Consider the following 23,386-nt stretch of genomic DNA (forward strand, 5'->3'; position numbering starts at 1 on the left):
TATACGCTATTTTCTATCAATTTAACGAATTACAAAAATCTTTTTGTTATCCATTCCAATTTGAATTGCATCTATGTCAAAAAAAGATTCAAAAAATCCTATAAAAATTATAATTGCATACTTATAAATGATTATACATCACATGCAAAATTTTGTTCAAAATTGCAGATATTTGAAAACAATATTTAAAGTCATATTAACTACTCATTATTGAGTAAAATAAAATAATATGTTAATGTGTTCTAAAAAATCTGAAATTTTGCATGGAGTCATAAAATGACTCTACTAGTTCGGTGTACCTTTTTACAGGATGAGGAAAATGGTTGTCCTTTGAAGATGTTGGGGATGTCCGCCACCGGCCGTTTGCTGTTGGATTCAGTTGTTCCTATCAATGTTAATACTCTTTGATGCAAATTATTAGTATTGTATTATCTCCTGGAAGATCACTACACCAGTGAGAAACTTGATGTTAATGTTTGCATGTGCCGAACAATTAATGTTCTTAGGACTCCAGTATTACTTTAGCTTAAGGACATCCTATTTCACCGTGTTGTAAACTATGCTAAGGAACTACCACTTAGCTAAATATTTGACGCTAATGTCGCTCTTCTTTGCAACCGAATTTCATAATTGTGCTGCCGCTTGTTAACGTGATGCATTTGATATAATAGTTTAAAATTAAATACAAATTGTCTTACAAGGAATGATGCAAAGTTTACAGGCGCGCGCTATGCACTAGTACAGAAAGAATCAACGACGGCAGCAACAACGCAACACGACCGACCGAACCATGCATCTATGGGTGCCTTTCCACACCGTACCTCTCAATGCCGCAATAAATCACGCCACCACCGTACCCATTTATTGTTTGCCACACACACACACATCTTCCCCAGAGCCCACTGTATGTGAATCATCAGCAGCGTGCATCGATCAACTGATGATTGATGATGAATAATCGCCGGCCGGCCAGCGCTCACAAGCCGGTGGTGAAGGGGATGGACGTGCCGGCGAGCCAGACGTCGCCGTCGATGAATGACCCGACGGTGAAGGCGCTGGCCTCCGCCGCGCTGGTGATCACCCGGTACCCCTTCCACTTGACCCTCCCGGACGTGCCGGCGCCGGCGCCCGTGTTCATGTACTCGCCGTAGTAGAGCGTGTCGAGCGCGAAGTCGCCGCTCCACTCGAGCCACCCGGCCGGGTCGATGAGCGAGTCCAGCTCCGACTGCATGAACACCGTGCGGGAGTACTGCTTCCAGGGCCGGCCCAGGTACGTCCGCGTGGAGGCCTCCCGGCCGGCGAGGTCGGCGGCGGCCGCCACCTTGCAGCGGTGGACGGAGATGCCCGTGTTCTGGTTGGGGTCCTCGCGGCCCTGCGCCGTGAAGATGTTGCTCTGGTTGGGCAGCGGGCGGCGGGCGTAGAGGTTGCAGGCCTGGAGCACGACGGCGGCGTTGCCGAAGACGAAGTCGATGGTGCCGTAGACGTCGCAGTCGCGGAAGAACTGGCGGAGGGAGTGCACGTACAGGGTGTCCTGGTACCCCACGAAGCTGCAGCGGTAGAAGGCGGAGAGGTCGGCGCCCACGCGGAGCGCCACCGCCTGGTGCTTGGACGGGCCAGCCGAGTTCTCGATCGTCAGGTCGCGGCCCAGGAAGTTGTTGCCCACAACAGCTGCATGCAGGCAGCCCAGGAAATAAAGCAGGTCGTCAGCGGAAATATTTATTATTTATTTTCATTTATGGTGGTTGTCCAACTGTTTTCTCCTTCTTCTTTTTTTTTTTGAGAAACCGGGACTAAATTTTATTCATATGTCTTTGTAAGTTGTGGGCTGTAATCACCAACTGTTTTCTCCTTTTCAGGCAGGAGGGCAAGAGGACCGGCCTATTTCAGTTTTCTTTGTCCTGGGCCATCAAACAATCTAGCCCAGCATGTCTAACACTCAACACCAAGATCTCGAAAATCCCACTAAAAAAAACCAAGATATCGAAAATTGACTAAATAAAAGTACGATGAATTAAACACTTGATCGGAAGGAGGGAGTATATTAAATATCAAAATACGAAAAATAAATAATCTACTTGTTCAGGTTGTAAGAACAGGGGAATTTTCAAAATCAAGGGCACGAAAGAAACCAAGATGTGGCGCATCACGGTACGACGCTACATTATGCGTGTCGCTGGTTGTGGGTGCCTGCAGCCCTAATATCTCTTATTTTAACTTTTTTTTTATAATTTATTTAACTTTTTTACTTAGTTTGATCATGTTTTATTTAAATTTATGCAAAATATTACTTATTTTAATGTAACTTATTCTACTATTATTTTTTCTTAAAATAATTTAAATTTGATTATATTTATATTTTTTTTGATTTAGGCAGTGATTAAATTTAAAGTAAAAAATCTAACAAAATTTTATAATTTGGAATAGAGTGAGTGCACTCGTCGGTATTCCGGCAACCGAAATTAAACGGTGGGAGAGCACGTAAGTTTTTCATCCGTCGCGTTCAGCAATGAGCAACAGCCAGCAGCCAGCACAGTCTGCACAGCAGAGCGAGGACGCCGCATGCATGGAAAGCTGCGCCCATTTGCAGGCGGGACGCGAGGATGCGGACGCGCACGAGGCAGGCCCGCGAGGTGGGCCGTGGGCGACCGCGACCGCGCTACTCCCTCCGTCCAAATTAAATATAATTATATAGTTCAAAATTTGTTCCATTAAAAATATTAACTTTGACCCATCTACCACAAAAGACAAGATAATTTAGAAAATATTCTTGTAAAAGATAACTAATACCTCATCCAATCATCACAAAAGATAAGAGATATTTTAGTAATTTTATACATAGCATTATTTGCGGTCCTAAAATTATATTTATTTTGAGACGGAGGGAGTACGTCCGAATCACACGAAGGCACGTCAGCATCAGCATGCTAGAGGAAAAAAAACAGAGGACCCGGTGTTCTGGTCTAGATGCAAAAATTCAAAATTCTAAAATTACATGAGGCAAGTATTAATCTATATGAAATAAAAAGCTAATTGCATAATTTATTTGTAAATTACAAAACAAATCTAATAAGCCTAATTAGACTAGGCACAGGCAATAAATTGTTACAATAAATATATACTAATGATAAATTAATTAGTCTTAACAAATTTGACACGTAGTTCAGAAACGAGTCATGTAATAATTAATTTTGTAATCAGTGCAAATACGAAAAGATTATTTTTAAAAAACTTTACGCGAAACAAGGCTCTAATCGGACACCATGCTGCAAACCTGTGGCGCCAGTGACAACTGACACGACAACCAGCACCGACTCCGAAGCAGTCTACTGTACGTGCATGGCACATGTGCACATACGCTCGGAGCAGTGCGTTGCAGCAGTGGTGCGCCACGTGCTATGTCGAATATATGTTTACTTCTCCGGCCTCCCGTGATCAAGTATTCATACCTCTTTAGCTAAATACTAGTCAGGTATGCGCGCCAATTAAAAAATTGACCTAAACTAATAATGGGGAAATATTATCCCCTATTCAAGACAATATGGTATCGACATATTGAATCAAATATAAAAATTACAGTAAATTAGCATGGTAGTTTAGAGTCTGAGAGGGTGACAGTCCCAAGCATTTTAGTGAGGAGGTACATATAGCTTTTTTTAGAAGTTCACTATTTTTTTGTGCTAATAGGTATAGTTGATGGATTGATTTACATTGATTGTTATTAGTTTTGGTAGAGAAAAAAAGATAAGATTTGCGATGAATGAATATTTCAATTATATTTTTCGAGCTTATGAAGTGAAAGCAAAGTTCAAAAAGTAGTAGGACTACCGCATGCGAACGTAGTATACAAAGTCTAGCAATTGTGTTTATATATAGGGAGTAATTAAATATATTTTGTATATTCAAATAATGGAAGAAACATATTTTTTAAAAAATAAAGGGACCCACGGTGGGTCCCACGAAACAATGTGCGCGGGTCCCAATTGAATAATATGTGTGTCCCACTTGAATAGTGCGTGGGTCCCACCTAAAATAGTGCGTGGGTCTCCCGTGGGTCCCAAGTGGATCCCGCCTAAATAGTACGTGGGTCCCACGCGGGTCCCGCATGAATAGTACATGGAACCCGCATGAACAGTGCATGGCCCATGCATGAACAGGGCACAGGCCCACGTGGGGCAGAACGCACGGCATTGCTCCAAATCTTGGAGCCTTTAGATAGGTATATAATATCAAGAGCTCAGCTAAAATAACAGTTCCAAAACTAAAATTCTGCCATTTAGAGTGGCTCCATGTAAGAAGCTGTTGGTGATGTTCAGAATGGCTTCCATTTGATGGTGAGTCATAAAATGTAGCTCCAGCCGGTTCCTTCTTTTCATTCCATTCTTACGCACCGTGGCTAAACAGTCTAGTAGAGCTCTGTGCGCGCCCTCACATTCTGGTTTCTTCTTCTTCTTCTTTTTTGCAAGGAATAAAAAGAAGAGTCACGGGTGCTGTTCCTCTTGGCCCTGTTTGGTTTTCGTACTAGGGAATATTAGGAAACTTTGACCGCTAATTACAGTGTTAAATAAAGTCAATTTACAAAACTAACTCCAGAATCCTGCGCTAGGAACCCTGACGAATCTAATGAGACTTTTGACCGTGCGATTAGAGGACGGTTACTGTAACACACTGTAGTTAATCAATGATTAATTACCGTCATTAGATTCATCGCGAAAAGTTATACCCATCTCTAAAAAATTTTGCAAATAGATTTCATTTAGCACTCTATGCATGAGAAATTTTTTCTTAGATTATGTGCACTAAGAACCGTAGTGTGAACCAAACAGGACCCTTTTCTGCAAGTGCAAGCTAGCAGCCCCGGCCCATGTCTGCCGAGTTAATGTAGTTAAAAAAGGCCCGAATAGGTTTACTACTATTATTTACCGGCAGATGTTCAGGGCCCCAAGTCGATGGCGCCTACAGCGTGCGTACACGGCCAGTAAATTCTTGTAAACTTAACCACCGTAGATCTCGGACCGTGTACATGCGAGTACGCATGCATGTGCGAGGTGAACGGGTGAGGGTGGTTGGTTGTTGGACTGCTGCATCTCATTGTACTGCTGCCGCCTGCTTGTATCTGTACAGGCGTCGACGGACAGACGGTGGTGCCGTGGTGGTGCCGGCAGGGCCGCCGGAAGGAAGGGAATGATAGATTGGACTTTGGACAGCTCGATTCCTCTGTCCTGCGTGACTGCATGCACCGGCGCGGTATAGGCGTGGGGCCGGGCCGGCCGGCGGCTCATGTCCATGTATCGATCCGCTATCTACTCAGACTACTCTACAGCTACAAAGTTTTCGAGGTCCCCAACGAACGACACAGTACGCACGTGCTGCTGGTAGCCCCACTGCCATGGCAGTAGTACTACTACCTCACACGACCTTATTTTCTCGACAAGAGTTGCGTCGGCATGCAACATGATGCCTTGTTGTTACTGATCTAACATTCTAACCCTGCCGACACGGCGTGTGCCATAAAGATCGTGATTTATCTAATTCACACAGCGACACCTGCATGCCATGGTTTGTTGATCTTTTTAATTTAGGCCTTGTTTTCCCACCTCATAAACCCTGTAAACGAAAAAAAAGTCACATCGAATATTTCGACACATGCATGAAGTACTAAATGAAGTCTATTTACGAAACTTTTTATATGGATGGGCTGTAAATCGCGAGACGAATCTAATGAGCTTACTTAACCCATAATTTACAACAGTAATGCTACAGTAACCATCCACTAATTATGAATTAATTATAGATTAATTAGCATCATTAGATTCGTCTCGTGATTTACAACCCATCCGTGCAAAAAAATTTATAAATAAACTTCATTTAGTACTTTAAATTAGCAAGATTCCGTCGCAAAAAAATTTTTGCGCTCTACCTAAACATGGTCTTATTTGGCTAGATCAGTGCATGCACTGGTGGTGGTCTTTATTTCGGGGGTCCACGCTCGCTCGCACTGACTGCATGCGCGCACGCACCACCGACACCGATCAGGCGGGCGGATCACGGACGACTCACCGACCCCAGCGGGCGAGACCATTCTCCGATCCGGCCGCGGCGGACCGACATGCCCTGCGGTGCTCGGCTCATCTCATGATGCATCTGGATCGCGCGCACGCCGCGGGCATGGCCGGAGGAGAGCGTCATGTCGTGAGCGCAGGCGCTCTTGAAGGCTTCCTAGCTAGGGCTTTATTTAGTTGTCTTTAAAATGCAAAAAAATTACAAAATTTTTCATCACATCGAATGTTTCAACGGATGCATGCAGTATTAAATGTAGCTAAATAAAATAATTAATTACATAGTTTGTTTATAATTTACGAGACGAATTTTTTAAACCTAATTAACCCATAACAAGATAATCATTACTAAATATAAATAAAAATATTATAATACTTTATACCCAAAAATTTACGCATCTATAAACAGGGTCCAGCTCCTTGCTCGGTCACGCACGCTCACACGGCTCAGGAGCGTACGGGCGGACGCGCAACCGGCAAGCCGAATCTAGGATACGCGCGGTGCAGGTGTCGTGCTGAGTGACAGTACTTCTGATTAAAAGCTAGCGTCAGCCCTGCTAGTGGGTCGGGTTGAAACGGGTTGTATGGGTCGGGTTTTTATATGGGGTCTATCTGGATGGGTTCAAATGAGTTTTAGACTTTTGTGGGGCGGGGCGGGGCGGGTTTTCTAAAAAAACCGGGTAGGGATGGGTCCTCGTGCGAGCAGCCGAGCACACGGGCGCCGCCACCCTCGCCGTCCCGCATCGCCGCAAGATGAGGAAGCGCCGCCACCCTCGCCGTCCCGCATCACCATGAGACGAGGGACCTTCTTGTCCTTGCGCACACCGCCGGCCACATCCGCCGCGCAGAACACGAGACCGGTGAAGCCGACATAGTCCATGGGCCGGCGCCGGGGCCGCCCTGCACGCGGCGGAAGAGGAAGAAGAGCCCCACGAAGGCGAGGAAGGGGAAGAGGAGGTTGCCGACGAAGGCGAGGAAGCCACCGGGCCCTGCGGCCTCGCCCTTGGAGACGGAGATGTCGAGGCTGTTGGTGGCGAGGACGTTGATGAGGTCGAGGTCGTTGGGGACGACGACGGTGGTGCGGTGGACGTCGACGGCGGTGAGCTGCAGCAGGCCGCCATCCTTGGAGAAGTGGACGCGCTCCACCTTGCCGCGCTCGACGGCGGAGCTCGCTGTAGCGCCACTGCGCGCCCTCGAGGAGGTCGGAGGAGGAGGGCTTGGAGGCCAGCACAAGCACGGCGGCACAGGTGCGGCCAGGGGGCGCGGGGACGACCTGGAGCACGAGCGCGGACACCGCCGCCACCGCCGAACTCATGCCGCCACCGCTGCCACGGACTCGCGTCGCCACCGCCGGCCGAGCGGAGGTGCGTCGGGGACGGGAGGCGGCCTGGCGGAGGCACGTCAAGGTCTCGGGGATGGGGCGTGCCGGAGGATGGAGTGCTGGCCGCTGGCCCCCTGGCAGACGGGGCGGTCGGGGATGGGGACGACTCCCGAATCGGGAGGGTGGCCGCTGGCCGGCGGCGTAGGGGCGGGTTGGGGCGGGCGGTAGCTGCGTGGGGGGAGGGTTGGGGCTAGCAGCCAGATTGGTCAGTGTATTACTGTATTTTAAATCTTTTTTTTTTGAAATAAACTGTATTTTAAATCGAGTTGGAGGAAGGCTGGCACAGCATCAGCAGTTCAGCACAAAGCTTGCAGCAGCCCCTCATCAGGTAGCCCGCTTTCCCTACTGCCAGATCATGTGGTGGGTGCCTGCCAGAGTTTAGCTTCAAGACAAAACTCCGGGAAATACCTTGCCGACAGAGACGTACCCATGCATGCCTGCTCCCTTTGCTAGTATATATACTTACACTAATCAAACAAAACAACTACTCCAGTGCATCGTGTCACGGTGAACGGACACGAGCTTTTCCCGGCACCCTCTTTAATTGTTTTCCCGTGGTGAAAATGGGTACTACGCGGGGAGATTGGCCTGGAACCAATGCAAGAGGCGGCCTTTAATTTGATCCACTCCGAGATGTGCACGGACCACAGGACCACGCGCGCGATTAAGTTCCTAGCTACAGGAACCGAGCATTTCAGCCTCCGCAGCTGATCTGGTCGGATAGCAATGGCGACGATAGCATCCGTCCATGGGTACGGTGGTGCTCTGCTCTCATCCGCTAGTATCGCCCACAGTGCGAGCGCTTGATTATTCTGCATCGTATGCCTGGTTGGTGGGACCCGCGTACTTTGCCAATAACCCCAATTCCACATCCCGCACGCGTTAAATAATACGAACAACTACATGTTTCAAGCTCAAGTTGCTGCTAGCTAGATACTCCTTCTGCCATAAAAGAATGCAACTCTTGCTTTCCGTGAAGCCAAACTTAACAAAATTTATATAAAAAAATATTAGGGTCTTTAGTCCAGCGAAACACCTGAATATTACCTAGCAGGCCCAAGTCCGAATCCTAGTCAGAGTGAATTTACGGAGATGTGTTAAAAAAATCCCCTCGCCAGCAAAAGCGGGGGGATAGGAAATTTTCTTAGATCCGCAATTAAGGTTGTCTTGTACCTTAATTACAATATAAGGATGTCTTCCCCTGGGGGATTAAGTTTATTTTTAAAAAAATACTAATATTTATATCTTGAAATAGATGTATGAAAGTATATTATATGATTAGTTTAATGATAGTTATTTTATAATATAAATGTCAATACTGTTTTATATAAATTTGATAAGATTTAAAATGATTTAATTTCTGGGAAAGCGAAAGTTACACTTTTTTGGAAGGGAGGGAGAATCCATCGTTTACCGAACACCAGCGGTGCTTGTCAATTCGAACTGTTTGTTACTGTACTTCGCAGTGATGAACGGCTCCGAAGTAATTATTTGATCCACTGATTTGACGTCGTCAAGTACCGGATGAATGAATGCACGAAGCAAGCAAGCAAGCAATGTGGGGGATCGGAGCAGAGCAGCATTCAGAACGTAATCAAAAGCAAGCGTGTGGGCGTACTCACCGACTGTGGCGGAGCGGAAGGTGGTGGAGCCGTCGACGACGTTGCGGCTGGCCTTGATGACCGTCTTCCCGATGCCGTCGCCGACGAACATCAGGTTGACGTGCTTCTTCCCGACCTCCACGTTCTCCATGTACGCCCCGGCCTTGATGTAGATCACGTACCGCCGCTTCGAGTTGGTCGGCGCCGCCGCCACGGCCGCCGACACCGTCGTGTAGTTCCCGCTCCCGTCCTGGGCCACCACCGCGTCCGCCGCGATGCCCGACGCCGGCGCCTGCAGCAGCCGCCGGTCCCCGGGCCGCACCCACCGCGGGAACCCCTTCACCATCTGCCCGTACCCCATGAACGGATGCCGCGCCGCCGCCGGCGATGGCGGCGACGGCGTCGCGCCGGGCAGCTTCTTCGCCATGGCGAGCGAGTTGCTCACCATGCGGGAGACGTGGTGGAGCGTCGGCTCGATGTAGCGCCGCACGCGCCCGCCGTTCTGGTACGCGAACCCGTCCAGGCAGGTGTACTGGTTCGTGATGGCCGCCGAGAGCACCGTCATCACGTGGTCCATCGTCACGCGCCTGGCGCCCACCGCGGACGACGACGACGCCGAGCCACCGCCGCCGGTGGCGGCGGGGGACTCCAGGTCCGCGACCGTGGCCTGGAGCTCGTCCATGCTGGTGGACAGGAGCTCCAGGCAGTCGCTGAGGGCGAGGCGGTCGCGCGCGGTCAGGGACCTCTCCCGGAGGTAGGAGGAGCAGTTGGAGGCGGTGGCCGCCACGACGTCCTCGGTGCGGTTCACGGCGGCGCAGATGACGTCCGGGAGGGGCTTCTTGTGCAGGTCCGGGATGTCGGCCAGCGTGGACAGGCAGACGTCAGGGTAGAGCGTGCCGTCGCAGTGCGCGGCCGCGGCGGCCTCCGCGGAGGGGTAGAAGGGGACGGTCGCGTCGGTGGCGTCGGAGGCGGCGGCGGCGGCCGCGAATGCGACAACGAGGAGGACAAGGAGAGGCCCGGGTCTCTTGGGTAAGGGTGGCATTGTGTCCTTGTCTTTGGTAGCTAGCTCTCGCTTGCAGTGTTTGCTGAGAGCTGGAGAGTGAGCACTGATGAGTGAAGGATGGGTTTATGGGTCGTTGCTATATAGAGGAAGTGCGGTAGAGAGTGCTGGTCTTGGAGCTGAGATCCGTAGCAGTCGCCTAAAACAACTCCGGTTCTAGACTTCAAGTGGAAAAAATGCATGGTCCCTCCCTACAAGATTCTATTGTGATTTTACATTTTTGTGTGGAAAAAAGTTAGAAACGAGCCTTTATTTGAGTCAATTATTGAGCAAAGTGTATGTTTTACCTGAATACTAAATTTGTTGAATTAAGATCTACTTCCTCCATCCAAAATTACAATTCGTTTTGGCTTGTTAGATACATAATTTTTACTATGTATCTAAAAAAGTCAAACGGACTTATAATTTGGGATGGAGCCATGAAGGTAGTAACATTAATTAATCTCCATTAATCATAGTAGATTCTTATATGTACTAGTTTTATATTTTAGACGCACCACATTGAAAATTTATAGCTAACATTGTACATAAGATGATCCCTAAAATTGAATCGTCTGAGGCAACGGTCGACAACCGTTTGATGCCTTGTCTTAATTCCTAGTTCGCCTAGCTCCTTTTTCTTCTCCTCTATCAGAGCAAGTATAATAGTAGGCTATAAGCAGGCTGAGTCCTACGTGGAGGAAAGAGAAAAGAAAAGAGAGAGAAAAGCGAGTGTCTCGCTTACCGCCCGCCACATGAAACACTGCGGCCTCTGCTCGTGGGCCCGGAGCAACCCATCTGCCAGCATCTAGCCAGCTGCGGGCGCCAAAGCGGGCGGAAAGCTGCACACGAAGCTGTGATGGAACCGCCAAATTAAAACTCTAAATTAAGCGTAATGGCCGTCATTTGAACCCATCGGGCACATTAACTTAATGGTTTAATTTGGCGATTCTTTCTCAACCCACGGCCCGATCGAAACAACACCGGTAGTCCCACGCGAAGGCGGGCGCAGATGGTACAAGCACGACATATACTTGGAAATACAACAACGCGACACAAATAATACATAACTTTTTACAAACCACGTTCAACTACAATAGTTTTACATATGTAACTCTATATGCCCAACCAAACCGTGGCCTCCGGAGGCTTGAGCGCCGTTCCAATTATGTAGCTCCGCGTGTCTTCCGTCCGTTCCAAATTGTTTGGGCTGTTTTTCTTTGGCCCGCTCCTTGCGTCGTCCATGTGTGTTAATTGTTTTGGACTTTTGTTGTTCCTTTTGGTGTTTTGGGCTTTTGCTGTTCCTTTTGGTGGATTGCGGCCTCCCTGAGGGCTGCCTGCTTGAGGGCTGCGTAATTCGGACGCCACATCGTTGTTGCGCAATTCATCGGTGGCGTGGTCTCCATCTCCCACCTGTGCGTTTTCTTTACTGCGCCGCCGATTAGAGGTTGTCATCCACACCGCCGACTAGACACTCTCTTTTTTCCTTCTTCGATAAGTTTCTGTGCCTATTCTTTACTTCTTCTCTCTTTGATGACCTCTAAGATTTGGTGCCCTTTACTAGCCGTTCTCCTTGCTTTTCCTTTGGACTACTCCGCCGGCTAGGTTCATGGGTTCCGCTGCCGATGAGCTGTATCTTCTCCTTCTTCGGTAAGTTTCTATTCCTATCTTTTTTTTTCATTCCTCTTTGTTGAGCTCTAAGATTTGCCGGCCTTTTTTTCCTATCTGTTTGCCATGCTTCCTTCTTACTTCTTCTCCTTGGCCCCTTACTGTTTATTGCAGATTTCCGTTCATTCATTTCTCCCCCTTCAGGATCTTAGATTTGTTTTTCGTCCTTACTTTTATTTTCAGTGCAGCTGTCTGTGTTCTCGCATTCTTTTTTTTTACTTGGATTTCTCTCTATTGCTACGAATGATATGCTGATGGAATATTTTTCTTTATCTATGATTCTATGCCCAGGATCTATTTGTCTGCTCTGTGGTCTGCCCTTTGTGGTTCCGGGGCCTGTGCCGCTGCTGCTCATTATGTATGGTCGTGAGATTATCGATTCCAAACTGTACTGGTCCTCATGTGTGCCTATATTATTTTGTTGTACCTGTTCTCTTGCTCTGATTTTCCTTTTCCTTCTCTAACCGTGACTATTTTTCCCTTCTGGCGATAGGCCCTGCAATCAATTCAGTTGTTATTTCAGTTGTATTGTGCGCATGTGAACTCTATCTGCATTATATCATTTTCAGTCGTGTGCTTATTCTATGCAGTTTGTTTCCTTTCATTTTGCCATTGCTTTGGCTGTTGCTATTAGCCTAACGGCACGTGTGCTCTTTTTGGGTGTTCATATTTTGTTCTATTGCCTATGTTTGGTCATAAAACCTTTGTTACTGTTGTGCTTAGTTTTAGCCAACAATAGCCGTCATCTTGGTAAATTATTTGGATGTACGTTGCCTTTGCTGTTAATATATTCAGTTTAATAGAGGTTTTTTGTACCCATAGTATTATTGTTATGCATTGATTTTATTTTGGGGCTTCTTATTCGTGTTATTTTGCTTTTAGCTTACTTTTGCTACTGAGGTCCACTTTAGCTATGGTCCTAATTTATTTAATTGTTTCAATACTTCTTCTTTTTTCCAGTACATCTATTTCTCTGTGTGAGCTGCATGCCTGTTTTGAATTCTATTTCGATGCCTACTAGAAGACAAAAAATTATTCGGCCACCTGCGTTTGTGTTTTCGCAGCAGATTTCTCCTCTCTCAATTCCTTAGACGAGTCCGTGTTTTCGCAGCAGATTTCTCCTCTCTCAATTCCTTAGACGAGTCCGCCTCCATCGATATGCCTCCGAGAAATATGAGGCACACTAGCGTTTGCCTCATGCATATGTGGCCCTGTGGCATTCCTGCTTGCCAGTGTGCATAGGTGGCAACAACATTGCAATGCCAGCTCAAGAGTCTATCAACCAAAGCACGGTACGACCGAACCAAACGGTATTGCCATACTACCATGGGCCCGTATCTTTTCATACTCACCTTCCACAATTTATAAAGTGTGAGCTGAGAGCTTGGCTATCTTTTATATAATTAAACTTATTGTAAGATCTTGCATTTTCTCCTTACTTAAATAACATGGCAGTGCTCCTGTTTTGATTTAAAAAAAGCAACTGATGAAGTATGGATCCAATCTACTCCTGAACTACACATAGCCCATCACTGAACGCACCGCCCTTAACTACACAGAATCTTTCCCCAAACTTACTCCAACGCCAACATTCAGAATCATCTTTGCCATATCAGTTCTGCACTGCAGCAAACGAGCCCCAGCAGGCCATACGACCAGGACGCGGATTCAGTGACTGCGTAACTAGCGCAAGAAGACAAAAATCACTGTAGCGAGAGTATTTCGGATGTTACTGTAGCAAAATTCTGTACCACATGTGCTGTTTGATACTGTACCATACACACTGCTTATCCTGATCGAGACGTTGATCTTACAATGGACGGCTATCAAGGGGTGGTAAGTCACTGCTACAGTACTCAGTGACTTACCTTCAGTAAGTCACTGAATCTCAATCCATACGACCATATACGCACATCACGTGTAGGCGCGGCGTTAGCGCGCCAATTTTTCTAGTAGTTTGCATACTCAAATAATTTTCAAACTTTATGACAGAGTAGCCAAAGTTCCAACACAAAAGAAACTAGAAAACACTACTTCAACCAGTTCTGCCTGCATGCAACCGGTCAGACCGGTTCACCCAACCGGTCAGACCGGCCTGAGCAGAACATAGGGGTTGCACACTCAGCCCACAAGTGTGCAACCCACCAACTCCCTAGTCTAAGGGTCTCGCTCCACGACCTGCCACCCCTCTGCATCTCGGCGGATGAACTTGACACAGCAGGGGCAGAAGTCGACGTCTGGGTGCCCTGTAATAAAAATTGGTGGCAACAAACCCTGAGCAACTAATACTAAGCAAAACTTATTCGACCTGTGGGTATAATTAGCCCACATATTTAGACATGCAAGGCTTTTTGGCTATTGGTTGGTTTTGCAGAAAAGCGCTAGAAGTGAGTCCTTATTTTCTAAGTTTTAGCTTCCATTTATATCAATAGATTTACTAACCATATATGATTTGCAAATCTACATCATTCAGGGTGAGCAAACCATTAATTAAATAACATCAGCCCTCATTGCATCTCATCTCCTTTTATTCCATTTCTTTTCTACGATGTGACCAAGAGATCAAGGCTCTCATAACCGCGAGACACGGCGAATCGATTCGATTTAACCTTCCAAGGTGGACCTAACCAACACGGCATGCAAAAACCCTGTCGGACCCCACGCACCGACCTTTCCCCTCCCCGCCTCGAACTACAGTAACCAGCCCAACGATATATAGTCAGCCGAGTCCTACGTGAGACCACCAAAAATAACCATATGCAACCTCTTTCTTTGTGGCCACTCGACTACCCTAGGAGTTGGGTGCGGGTTCCTGTACTTTCGCAGCAAAACGGTACTCGGCTTACCGGTTTCGACTACCTCCTACTCCCGGCATGCGGTTAGTACAATTCAATCCCCGATCAGCACAGCCGACAACAGAACGGTCCTTAATCAACACAGATGGGTCTACACATCCCCCACCTGGTCTCCCATCCACTACCTTCCATCTTGAATTTAATACTCATGTACTGAAATATAAATACCTCCTATATCTCGCGAGTGACAGAATATCACTCGACTTCTACCGAACCCTATTAAGTATAGCAGTGCTACCGACCTACACATACAAGTATAAGGCCCAGGGAAACCTAGGGATCATGCAACTAGAGTTTTAAACAATTTCTAAACATAATGCACAAGTAATAGATACATAAATAGGTGTCATGATTTAAATTATTAGGTTGTGCACCGGGGCTTGCCTTAAGACTACTGCTCAGCACTAGGGTTAGCCGGGCCTTGGGCCGACTCCTCGCGAACCTCCTGCTGCAGGGCTTGCCCCTGCGGCTCCGCCACCACCTCGTACACCACCTCCTCTGATGCGGCTGCTACACGTGTGCATATGCATATGATATGAGAATGCATGCATGATTTAAAAAATTAGCAAGTAACCAACAACCAAATTAATTTCTAACTATTTGCACCAACTATCCCGCATTCAACCCTCTCAGCCAAAACCCCACCGGTCAGACCGGTTCCCAATACCGGTCAGACCGGTCCTACTTAACCTAGCCACGCTATTGGTCAGACCGGTCCATCCGACCGGTCAGACCGGTCCTGCCCAGACCAAAAGCTGGAATCCTTGGCGCGGCGAAAATCACCCACTACTTCTAAAACCCTTCTAGGCATTAGTTCAGGGATACATTTGGACGTTTTTGACCAGAGGAGATCACCTAAAACTATCTATAAAAGGAGATCGATCCATCCCTAGCTAGAATGCCTTAACTGAGCCTTTCCCCCGCGAAGAACTTGAATCCACGTCACCCCGGGGAGAAGCACATGTAGAGGATGATCCTCAACCCCGATTTGAAGCTCCCCATGCCTAGAAATGGAGTTTGGAGTAGGGATTTGGGAGAGAGAGAGAGTTTGGGAGAGGGGAGCTCGGGGGAGGGAACGAGAGAGCTGGGTGAGGGTGAGTGAGTTTGTGAGGGAGAGAGAGAGTGATTTAAATGTTGTGGGCTCAAAAATGGTTAACCCAGCTTCAACCGGTTAGACCGGTTGCCCCGACCGGTCAGACCGGTCTGGCCCAGGCTGACAAGAACAATCTTAGTTTAGTGATTTGTTGCGTGAATTTTGGAACTAATGGCCATGACTAATTTAATTCTAGATGGTTAACACCTGAGGTGTTACAACCGGCCTGCCAGCTGGCTTATTAGCCATGCCCTCACAACTGTGTTCCAATCAGCGATATCTCAACACACTCCCCTTCCCCAACGAGCCTCCTATCGTTCCTAGTAGCGGTCGCCATAGCCACCTCACACAGTGGCTCTCCTGCAGTGGCACCGCACAAAGATTTGTCTTGCTTGCTCGTGCTCATAGCTAGCGCGACATTAATTGACTTCGGTGATGCAGGTAACAATAAGCCAGCCGCGATGCAATGCATATACTACATGTGTGTGTCCGTCGCCTGTCGGTCGATACCTGTTGCTGTCCGGGGGCGGCGACCAGATCAGATCGCCATGCACAGCCGCGGCAGAGGTCGCGGGGTCGCGCGGCGCCAACTGAAATTGCGCGTTCTCTGGCGGTGGCGAGAGTCTCCTCCCCCGGCATCCCGCTGTCTCCGCTGTCCGCGAGTAACTCCGCCGTCGCGCGCCGCGCGCGAAGCCGGTCCCCGTGCGCTCCGCAGCACTGGCGGACGAGTCCGTTGGCGACCGGGGTTGGGCGACCCACGATCCAGTTCCTGAGCTCTCAACTCTCAGCTCACTTCTCACCCAGTACAAGTGAAGGAAGGAAGGGTGGTACCGGGGCATCAGATCAGAGCGGAGGGTCGGTCACGTGTGAGCTGCGGGCCGAACCAACTCTGACGTCTGAGAATTGAACGACTCGGCTCTGGCTGGGTGTCGTACTAGAAAACCGTGAATTTTGCTTGGGTTCGGTCGGGGAGCATCCGCCGGTCCGCCCGCTGTACCCCAGACTCCACCCCAGACTCCCAGAGGTCAAGCTAGCTGACCGGACGCCCGAGGACACGCGGCAAGGTCGGTCACAGGCGCGGCCACGCCTGTGCTCGGCTCGTTACCCTGCTGCAGGACAGGGCACGGCATCTGCAGCTCCAGTGCGCGTGCGAGTCCCCGCCGGCAGCCGGCTGAGAAGTGCTGTCAGGGTGTCTCTTTCGACTACAAAGGCTAACCGGGCCGCCAATCGACCGCGTTGCACTATCAAGCCCAACCCACAAGTCTTCGGCCCAGACTGGCACTCGTGATCCGTTGCTCCGAGCTGTAATCGCACGTCTCCTCTGTGTTGTTAGCATTATATTCGTTTCTTGAGTAAGAAGATCATGAAACTTGTAATAGGCTAGACACTTTGGCCGGAGAACTGGACGTCGACAAGTTGTCGTCGTTGTGAACCTGTTACTTGGATCATCATTATCGTAGCAACTATACTAGAGCCGTCACATCTGGTATCAGATTCGTTCCTATCCACCCTTTCCACCATTGCCTCCACCTCCGTCTCGCCATCCTGGCCGATCTTCCCGACTACCTTCAGCGCCCACAGTACCAGACTCGTCTCCAGAAGCAAGTCATGGAAGCCGACAAGCAGATCTCCGACATCGCCACTTCCCTAGCGGCGATCAAACGATCTCTTGAGAGCCATACGGCGTCCTTCGCCGAGCTCACGACACGGAAGACAGGAGTCGAATCTCGCATCAACTCCGTCGACACCAAGTTCTCTGAAGTGGACATCAAGGTTGGGGGCCTGAACGCGTCGATCGACGATCTAGGCCAACAGATCGGTCGTCTCGAGCTTCGCCACCAAGCCATCGATCCCGCCTACAAGGTGTTCGACGTCAAGCACATTGACCTCACGAACTCCGGTGCCCCCCATCTGGCACAATCCTCGAAAGAGGCGAGTTCAGGGCCTAATGGCCACGGTGTTGAGCTACATCACCGGAGGTCTGGTTGTGGGGTGGTCACCACCCTCCTTCCACCTCCGGTCACAGGTGCGCAGTTCACCTCTGACCACCCCTCCCCTACTACATATTCCCCTCCTGTTTCACTGTCTCAACCAGTGTCCAACCTTATTCCCTGGAGTTCCATGCTTCCACCAATGGATTTTCCCCAATTTGATGGTCGAAATCCCAAACTGTGGCAGAAAAAGTGTGAATCCTTTTTTGAGTTATATTCCATACCATCTCAGCACTGGGTGAAACTTGCTACTCTTAACTTCGTGGGTACTGCTAATTTTTGGTTACAGTCTGTAGAGTCTTTCATTAAGAATGTAGGATGGACATAGTTGTGTGCAGTAGTATGTGCTCGATTCGAAAAGGATCAGCACAATCATTTGCTTAGACAGTTTTTCCACATCAAACAACACTCTATTGTCTCTGAATATATAGAACATTTTGATGAATTAGTCCATCAGATTAGAGCTCATGACCCTGCTTTTAGTGCTGCCCTTTCCACAAATTGTTTCATAGATGGCTTAAGAGATGATATTAAAGCTGTAGTTATGATTCACAAACCCATCGACCTGGATACTGTTGGTTCTTTGGCTCTATTGCAGGAGGAACTGACCATGCCTTCACTAAGGCGTGACAACAGACGTGCTGACTTGTATCAGGCATATAAGCCACAAGTCAAGTTGCATTCTGGAAATTCTTCATCATTAGCACCAATGACATCTTCTAAAGCCCCTCAATTCTCAAGCCCAGAAGAGAAGAAACATGTTGACTCTCTGAAGTTAAGTTCTACTGAAGAAATTCTCAATGCTATCAAGACTTATCGTAGGGCTAAAGGCCTATGTTACAAATGTGGTGTGAAATGGGGGCCAACTCACAAATGTGCCCCTCAAGTGGCACTTCATGTGGTAGACGAATTATGGCAGCTGTTGCAAGATCCTGAAACTATGCACAAGACTACTCTGGATACAGATTCAGATTCAGGTGAGGAACTCATGGCTTTATCTTTGTATGCTGTCAATGGCACTGATTCTCCTAGGACCATTAGAGTAATGGGCAATCTAAGTGGTCAAACACCTTTGATATTGATGGATTCTGGTAGCTCTAGTACATTTTATCAGTGAACAACTAGCAGCTAAACTCCCCAATTGGACACCTTTGCATATACCTGTTCTTGTGAAAATTGCTGATGGTGCTACAATCTGGTGCACACATGAATTGCAGTCTTGTCTGTTGTATATCCAAGGCCACAATTTTCTGTTGAATTTGAAGATATTGCCTCTTAAGTGCTATGATATCATCATTGGTATGGATTGGTTAGAACAACACAATCCCATGCAGGTCCATTGGTCTGAAAAATGGATTTCCTTCCATCACTTGGGCAAACAGATAACATTACAAGGTCTCACTTCTGAAACCTCCAACTTGTCCAAAATCTCTGCTAGTCAGTTACATACCTTGGAACAAAATGAGGATATCTGGTGTGTTTTAGAACTGTTTATGATCAACTCTTCTCCTGAGCAAGCAGAATTGCCACCTGCTATCACAGAGCTGATCACATAATTTTCGTGCATCTTTGACAAACTGACTGGTTTACCACCACCCAGGTCCCATTTACATACTATTCCTCTTATACCTGGTGCCCAACCATTTAAACTGAGACACTATAGATACAGTCCTGCTCAAAAGGATGAGATTGAACAACAAGTCCAAGAGCTGCTGAGAAATGGGATGATCCAAGAAAGCTCCAGCCATTTTGCTTCTCCAGTGTTACTAGTGAAGAAAAAGACTGGCGAATGGAGATTGTGTGTGGATTACAGAAGGCTTAATGCCCTGACAATTAAGAACAGTTATCCCATGCCAATTATGGAAGAATTCTTGGATGAATTGGCTGGTGCACTCTAGTTTTCTTCTTTGGACCTCAGATCTGGATATCATCAAATCCTAGTATGTCCTGCAGACAGATTCAAAACAGCATTTCAGACCCACAATGGCCATTATGAATATAAAGTTATGCCATACGGTGTTACTGGTGGTCCTGCAACTTTCCAGCATGTCATAAACTGTGTGCTAGCACCATTGCTGAGGAAGTGTGTAGTGGTTTTTATTGATGATATCCTGATATATATAGCTCATCTTGGGAAGCACACTTACAACATATCAGAGAAGTGTTTTTGTTACTGCAACAGCATCAGTTTAAGGTGAAATTGTCGAAATGTACTTTTGCCCAACAACAAGTTCATTATTTGGGTCATGTCATTAGCAAAGATGGAGTTGCTACAGATCCTAAAAAGGTCATGGATATTCAGAATTGGCCTACACCTCAATCTGTCAGAGAAGTCCGAGGTTTTTTGGGACTTGCAGGATATTATAGAAAGTTTGTCAAAAACTTTGGCCTTATCAGTAAACCCTTGACAAATCTGTTAAAAAAGGGTGAGTTATTTGTGTGGACTTCTATCCATGATGAAGCCTTCCTCCTTCTCAAGCAAGCTTTGAGCACCACTCCAGTACTAGCCTTGCCTGATTTCTCCAAGACATTTGTCATTGAGACTGATGCTTCTGATAAAGGGGTAGGGGCAGTGTTACTCCAAGAGAGTCACCCTATTGCTTATATCAGTCGAGCTTTAGGGCCTAAAAACCAGATGCTATCTACTTATGAAAAGGAATGCTTAGCCATCCTTCTTGTTGTGGACCATTGGAGATCTTACCTACACCATGCTGAATTTGTAATCAAAACTGATCAAAAGAGTCTGACTCATTTGGATGACCAAAGGTTGTCTACTCCTTGGCAGCACAAAGCTCTGACTAAGCTAATGGGTCTCAAGTATAGAATTGTCTACAACAAGGGAGTTGAAAACACAGTGGCTGATGCACTGTCTCGAGTTACTCCTCACAACAAAATGGAACTTATATCCTTGTCCTGCTCTCAACCAGAATGGCTAGAAACTATAAGTCATGCTTATGCTAAGTTTCCTGAGACTGCTAAGCTGCTGGCTGCTCTCACCATCCATAAATCCTGTGGTGATTTTGTTCTCCAGGAAGGACTCATCAAAGTAAAAGGGAAAATTTTGGTGCCTCCAGATTTCCAGCTCCAACAATTAATTATTACAGCTCTCCATGCTAGCCCAGTCGGTGGTCATTCTGGTGCTTTTGTCACTTATCAGAAAGTTAAGCAAGTGTTTGTCTGGACAAGGATGAAAGCTATGATCAAAGAGTTTGTAGCTAATTGTCAAGTTTGTCAGCAAGCTAAATCTGAACGAGTTAAGTACCCAGGGCTTCTCCAACCTCTTCCTGTTCCTGAGTTTGCATGGCAAGTTATCACTATGGATTTTATAGAAGGATTACCATCATCACATTCTTATAATTGCATTATGGTGATTGTTGACAAGTTTTCTAAGTATGCCCATTTTGTGCCCTTGTCTCACCCCTTCACTGCCTACAAGGTGGCCTTAGCATTTAAGGAACATGTGTTTAAGTTGCATGGTCTTCCTGAATCCATTATTTCTGACCGAGATAAAGTGTTTACTAGCACACTATGGAAAGAACTCTTCCGATTGATTGGTACCAAACTTCAAATGAGCAGTGCTTACCATCCTCAAACTGATGGACAAACTGAAAGGATTAATCAATGTCTGGAAGGATATCTTCGATGTTTTGTTCATTCCTGTCCCAACAAGTGGAAGGATTGGTTGTCTCTTGCTGAGTTTTGGTATAACACAAGTTATCACTCCAGTTTGGACAAAACCCCATTTGAAATTTTATATGGCCAACAACCCAGACATTTGGGCATTGATGTAGTAGAAGCCTGTTCTGCCCCTGATCTGCAGGATTGGTTAAGTCAGAGAAAGCTCATGGTTCAACTTCTACAGCAACATTTAGTCAGAGTTCAACAAAGACAAAAGCACCAGGTTGACAAACATAGATCAGAAAGAAATTTTGATGTGGGTGATTGGGTGTTCCTCAAGTTACAACCATATGTGCAATCATCTCTCCAGAAACGAGCTAACCATAAATTGGCTTTCAAATATTTTGGTCCATACCAGATCTTGGAGAAAATTGGGCAGGTTGCTTACAAACTGTCTCTTCCTGCTTCTACAAGTATCCATCCAATCTTTCATGTGTCATTGCTGAAAAAGGCGGTTGGTAATCTCACTCAAGTAAGTGACACTCTTCCTGTCCAAACTGATGCTCTGCAATTTCCTGCTAAAGTACTTGATAGAAGAGTTCATACAAAAGATCATGTCACTATATCTCAAGTCCTTGTTCAGTGGTCATCTTGGCCGCCTTCTCTGGCTACCTGGGAAGATGAAGCTGCTCTACGTGCCAAGTTTCCAGTAGCACCGGCTTGGGGGCAAGCCATGTCAAAAGGAGAGGGGGATGTTTTACACCTGTCTCCTTCGACTACAAAGGCTAACCGGGCCGCCAATCGACCGCGTTGCACTATCAAGCCCAACCCACAAGTCTTCGGCCCAGACTGGCACTCGTGATCCGTTGCTCCGAGCTGTAATCGCACGTCTCCTTTGTGCTGTTAGCATTATATTCGTTTCTTGAGTAAGAAGAAGATCATGAAACTTGTAATAGGCTAGACACTTTGGCCGGCTCGCCGGAGAACTGGACGTCGACAAGTTGTCGTCGTTGTGAACCTGTTACTTGGATCATCATTATCGTAGCAACTATACTAGAGCCGTCACAAGTGCCTCGTCACCTGCCGTAGTAGCAGGCTCTACTGAGCATTCATCGCACAGCAGTGACACAACATTTCTTTCCGTCGACCGGAGTCGCTCGCTTCATTTTCTTTTCTATTTTCTCTCTGTGAGACGCCGAGCGCGCAGTGCAGCGCTGGCCTCGTCGTCGTCGTCGGGGCGGCTGCGGGCTGCTCTTGGGCCATGCTACTCGGCGGGCAGGACGCGATGGGCTTCAATCCGCCCCCGTCGTCTACTGTACATAACCACCCTCATGGAAACAGGCCTTGTTATAGCTTGCGAGATCCATGAGAGCATGAGCCCATTTCAGAGATGAATCCGCGCGCGAAGGCACCAACCATTCCACACCAAGGCACCAAGCAGCAAGGAGTTGGTTGGTTTGGTTAGGCCCGTCAATCATGGCCGCTACGATACGACGGCTGGGCTGGCTGGCAACGTACGCGGGTCAGTCATCGCCTGGCCGCCCTAGCTAGCCCGGAGCTCCTCTAAAAGGAAAAAGCTAGCCGGGAGCTCCAGCCAGCTGGCCTGCGCTGTGCGCCGGTACCGGATTAACCGGGCGGCGCGCGCGGAACGCACAGCACTACAGCTACAGGAGCACAGCGCCACTGACAAACATCCAGCAGCCCGCACCGCATGCGTACCCCCGCTGTCCCTCGCCTCGAGTCCTCTCGACCCACGCGCATCATCTCGTCAGCGGACACGGCAGGCATGCAAGTGGATTCGGATCTGCTGCCAAACTCGACGCGTCCACCTGACGCATCGATCTCCTTCCTCCGATCCGCCTGTCAAGTCATGCTTTGCTGCCTCGTGGGATCTCGTTATAATAACACCATGCATGAAGAGTCATGCTTTGCTGCCTCGTGGGATCTCGTTGGAGGATTACTACTTCAACTCTTATATAAATTTTGTTACGCATATATCTAGATGTATAGTAAAAACTATACAGAAAAGTCAAAACAGCTAATGATTTATGACAGAAGGAAGTAGTCATCTGCCACCGAACAGA

General features: G+C 47.6%; 1 protein-coding gene and 1 long non-coding RNA gene across 2 annotated transcripts; one reads left to right on the plus strand and one right to left on the minus strand.

Annotated features, from left to right (window-relative positions):
• Positions 1–642: 642 nt before the first annotated feature.
• LOC120706725 (pectinesterase-like) lies at positions 643–10,175 on the minus strand. Its single transcript, XM_039991434.1, has 2 exons — positions 9,060–10,175; positions 643–1,668 (listed from the first exon to the last, which is right to left on the minus strand). Exons 1-2 carry the CDS (start codon positions 10,078–10,080, stop codon positions 977–979), a joined length of 1,713 nt encoding a protein of 570 aa, XP_039847368.1. The 5' UTR covers positions 10,081–10,175; the 3' UTR covers positions 643–976.
• A 1,285-nt stretch (positions 10,176–11,460) lies between these two features.
• Positions 11,461–12,325, plus strand: LOC120706727. The gene is made up of 2 exons (XR_005688408.1): positions 11,461–11,727; positions 12,037–12,325. It is a non-coding gene; the product is annotated as an uncharacterized LOC120706727 (long non-coding RNA).
• The last annotated feature ends 11,061 nt before the right edge of the window (positions 12,326–23,386 follow it).

Source organism: Panicum virgatum, chromosome 5K (genome assembly GCF_016808335.1).
Source record: "Panicum virgatum strain AP13 chromosome 5K, P.virgatum_v5, whole genome shotgun sequence".
In the NCBI taxonomy this organism is placed as follows: Eukaryota; Viridiplantae; Streptophyta; class Magnoliopsida; order Poales; family Poaceae; genus Panicum; species Panicum virgatum.

Coding starts and splice junctions, on each gene's coding strand:
- LOC120706725 (XM_039991434.1), bottom strand. CDS start 10,080: ATGCCACCCTTACCCAAGAGACCCGGGCCTCTCCTTGTCCTCCTCGTT. Junction 1,669..9,059: donor CTTCCGCTCCGCCACAGTCG/GTGAGTACGCCC, acceptor GCCTGCATGCAG/CTGTTGTGGGCAACAACTTC.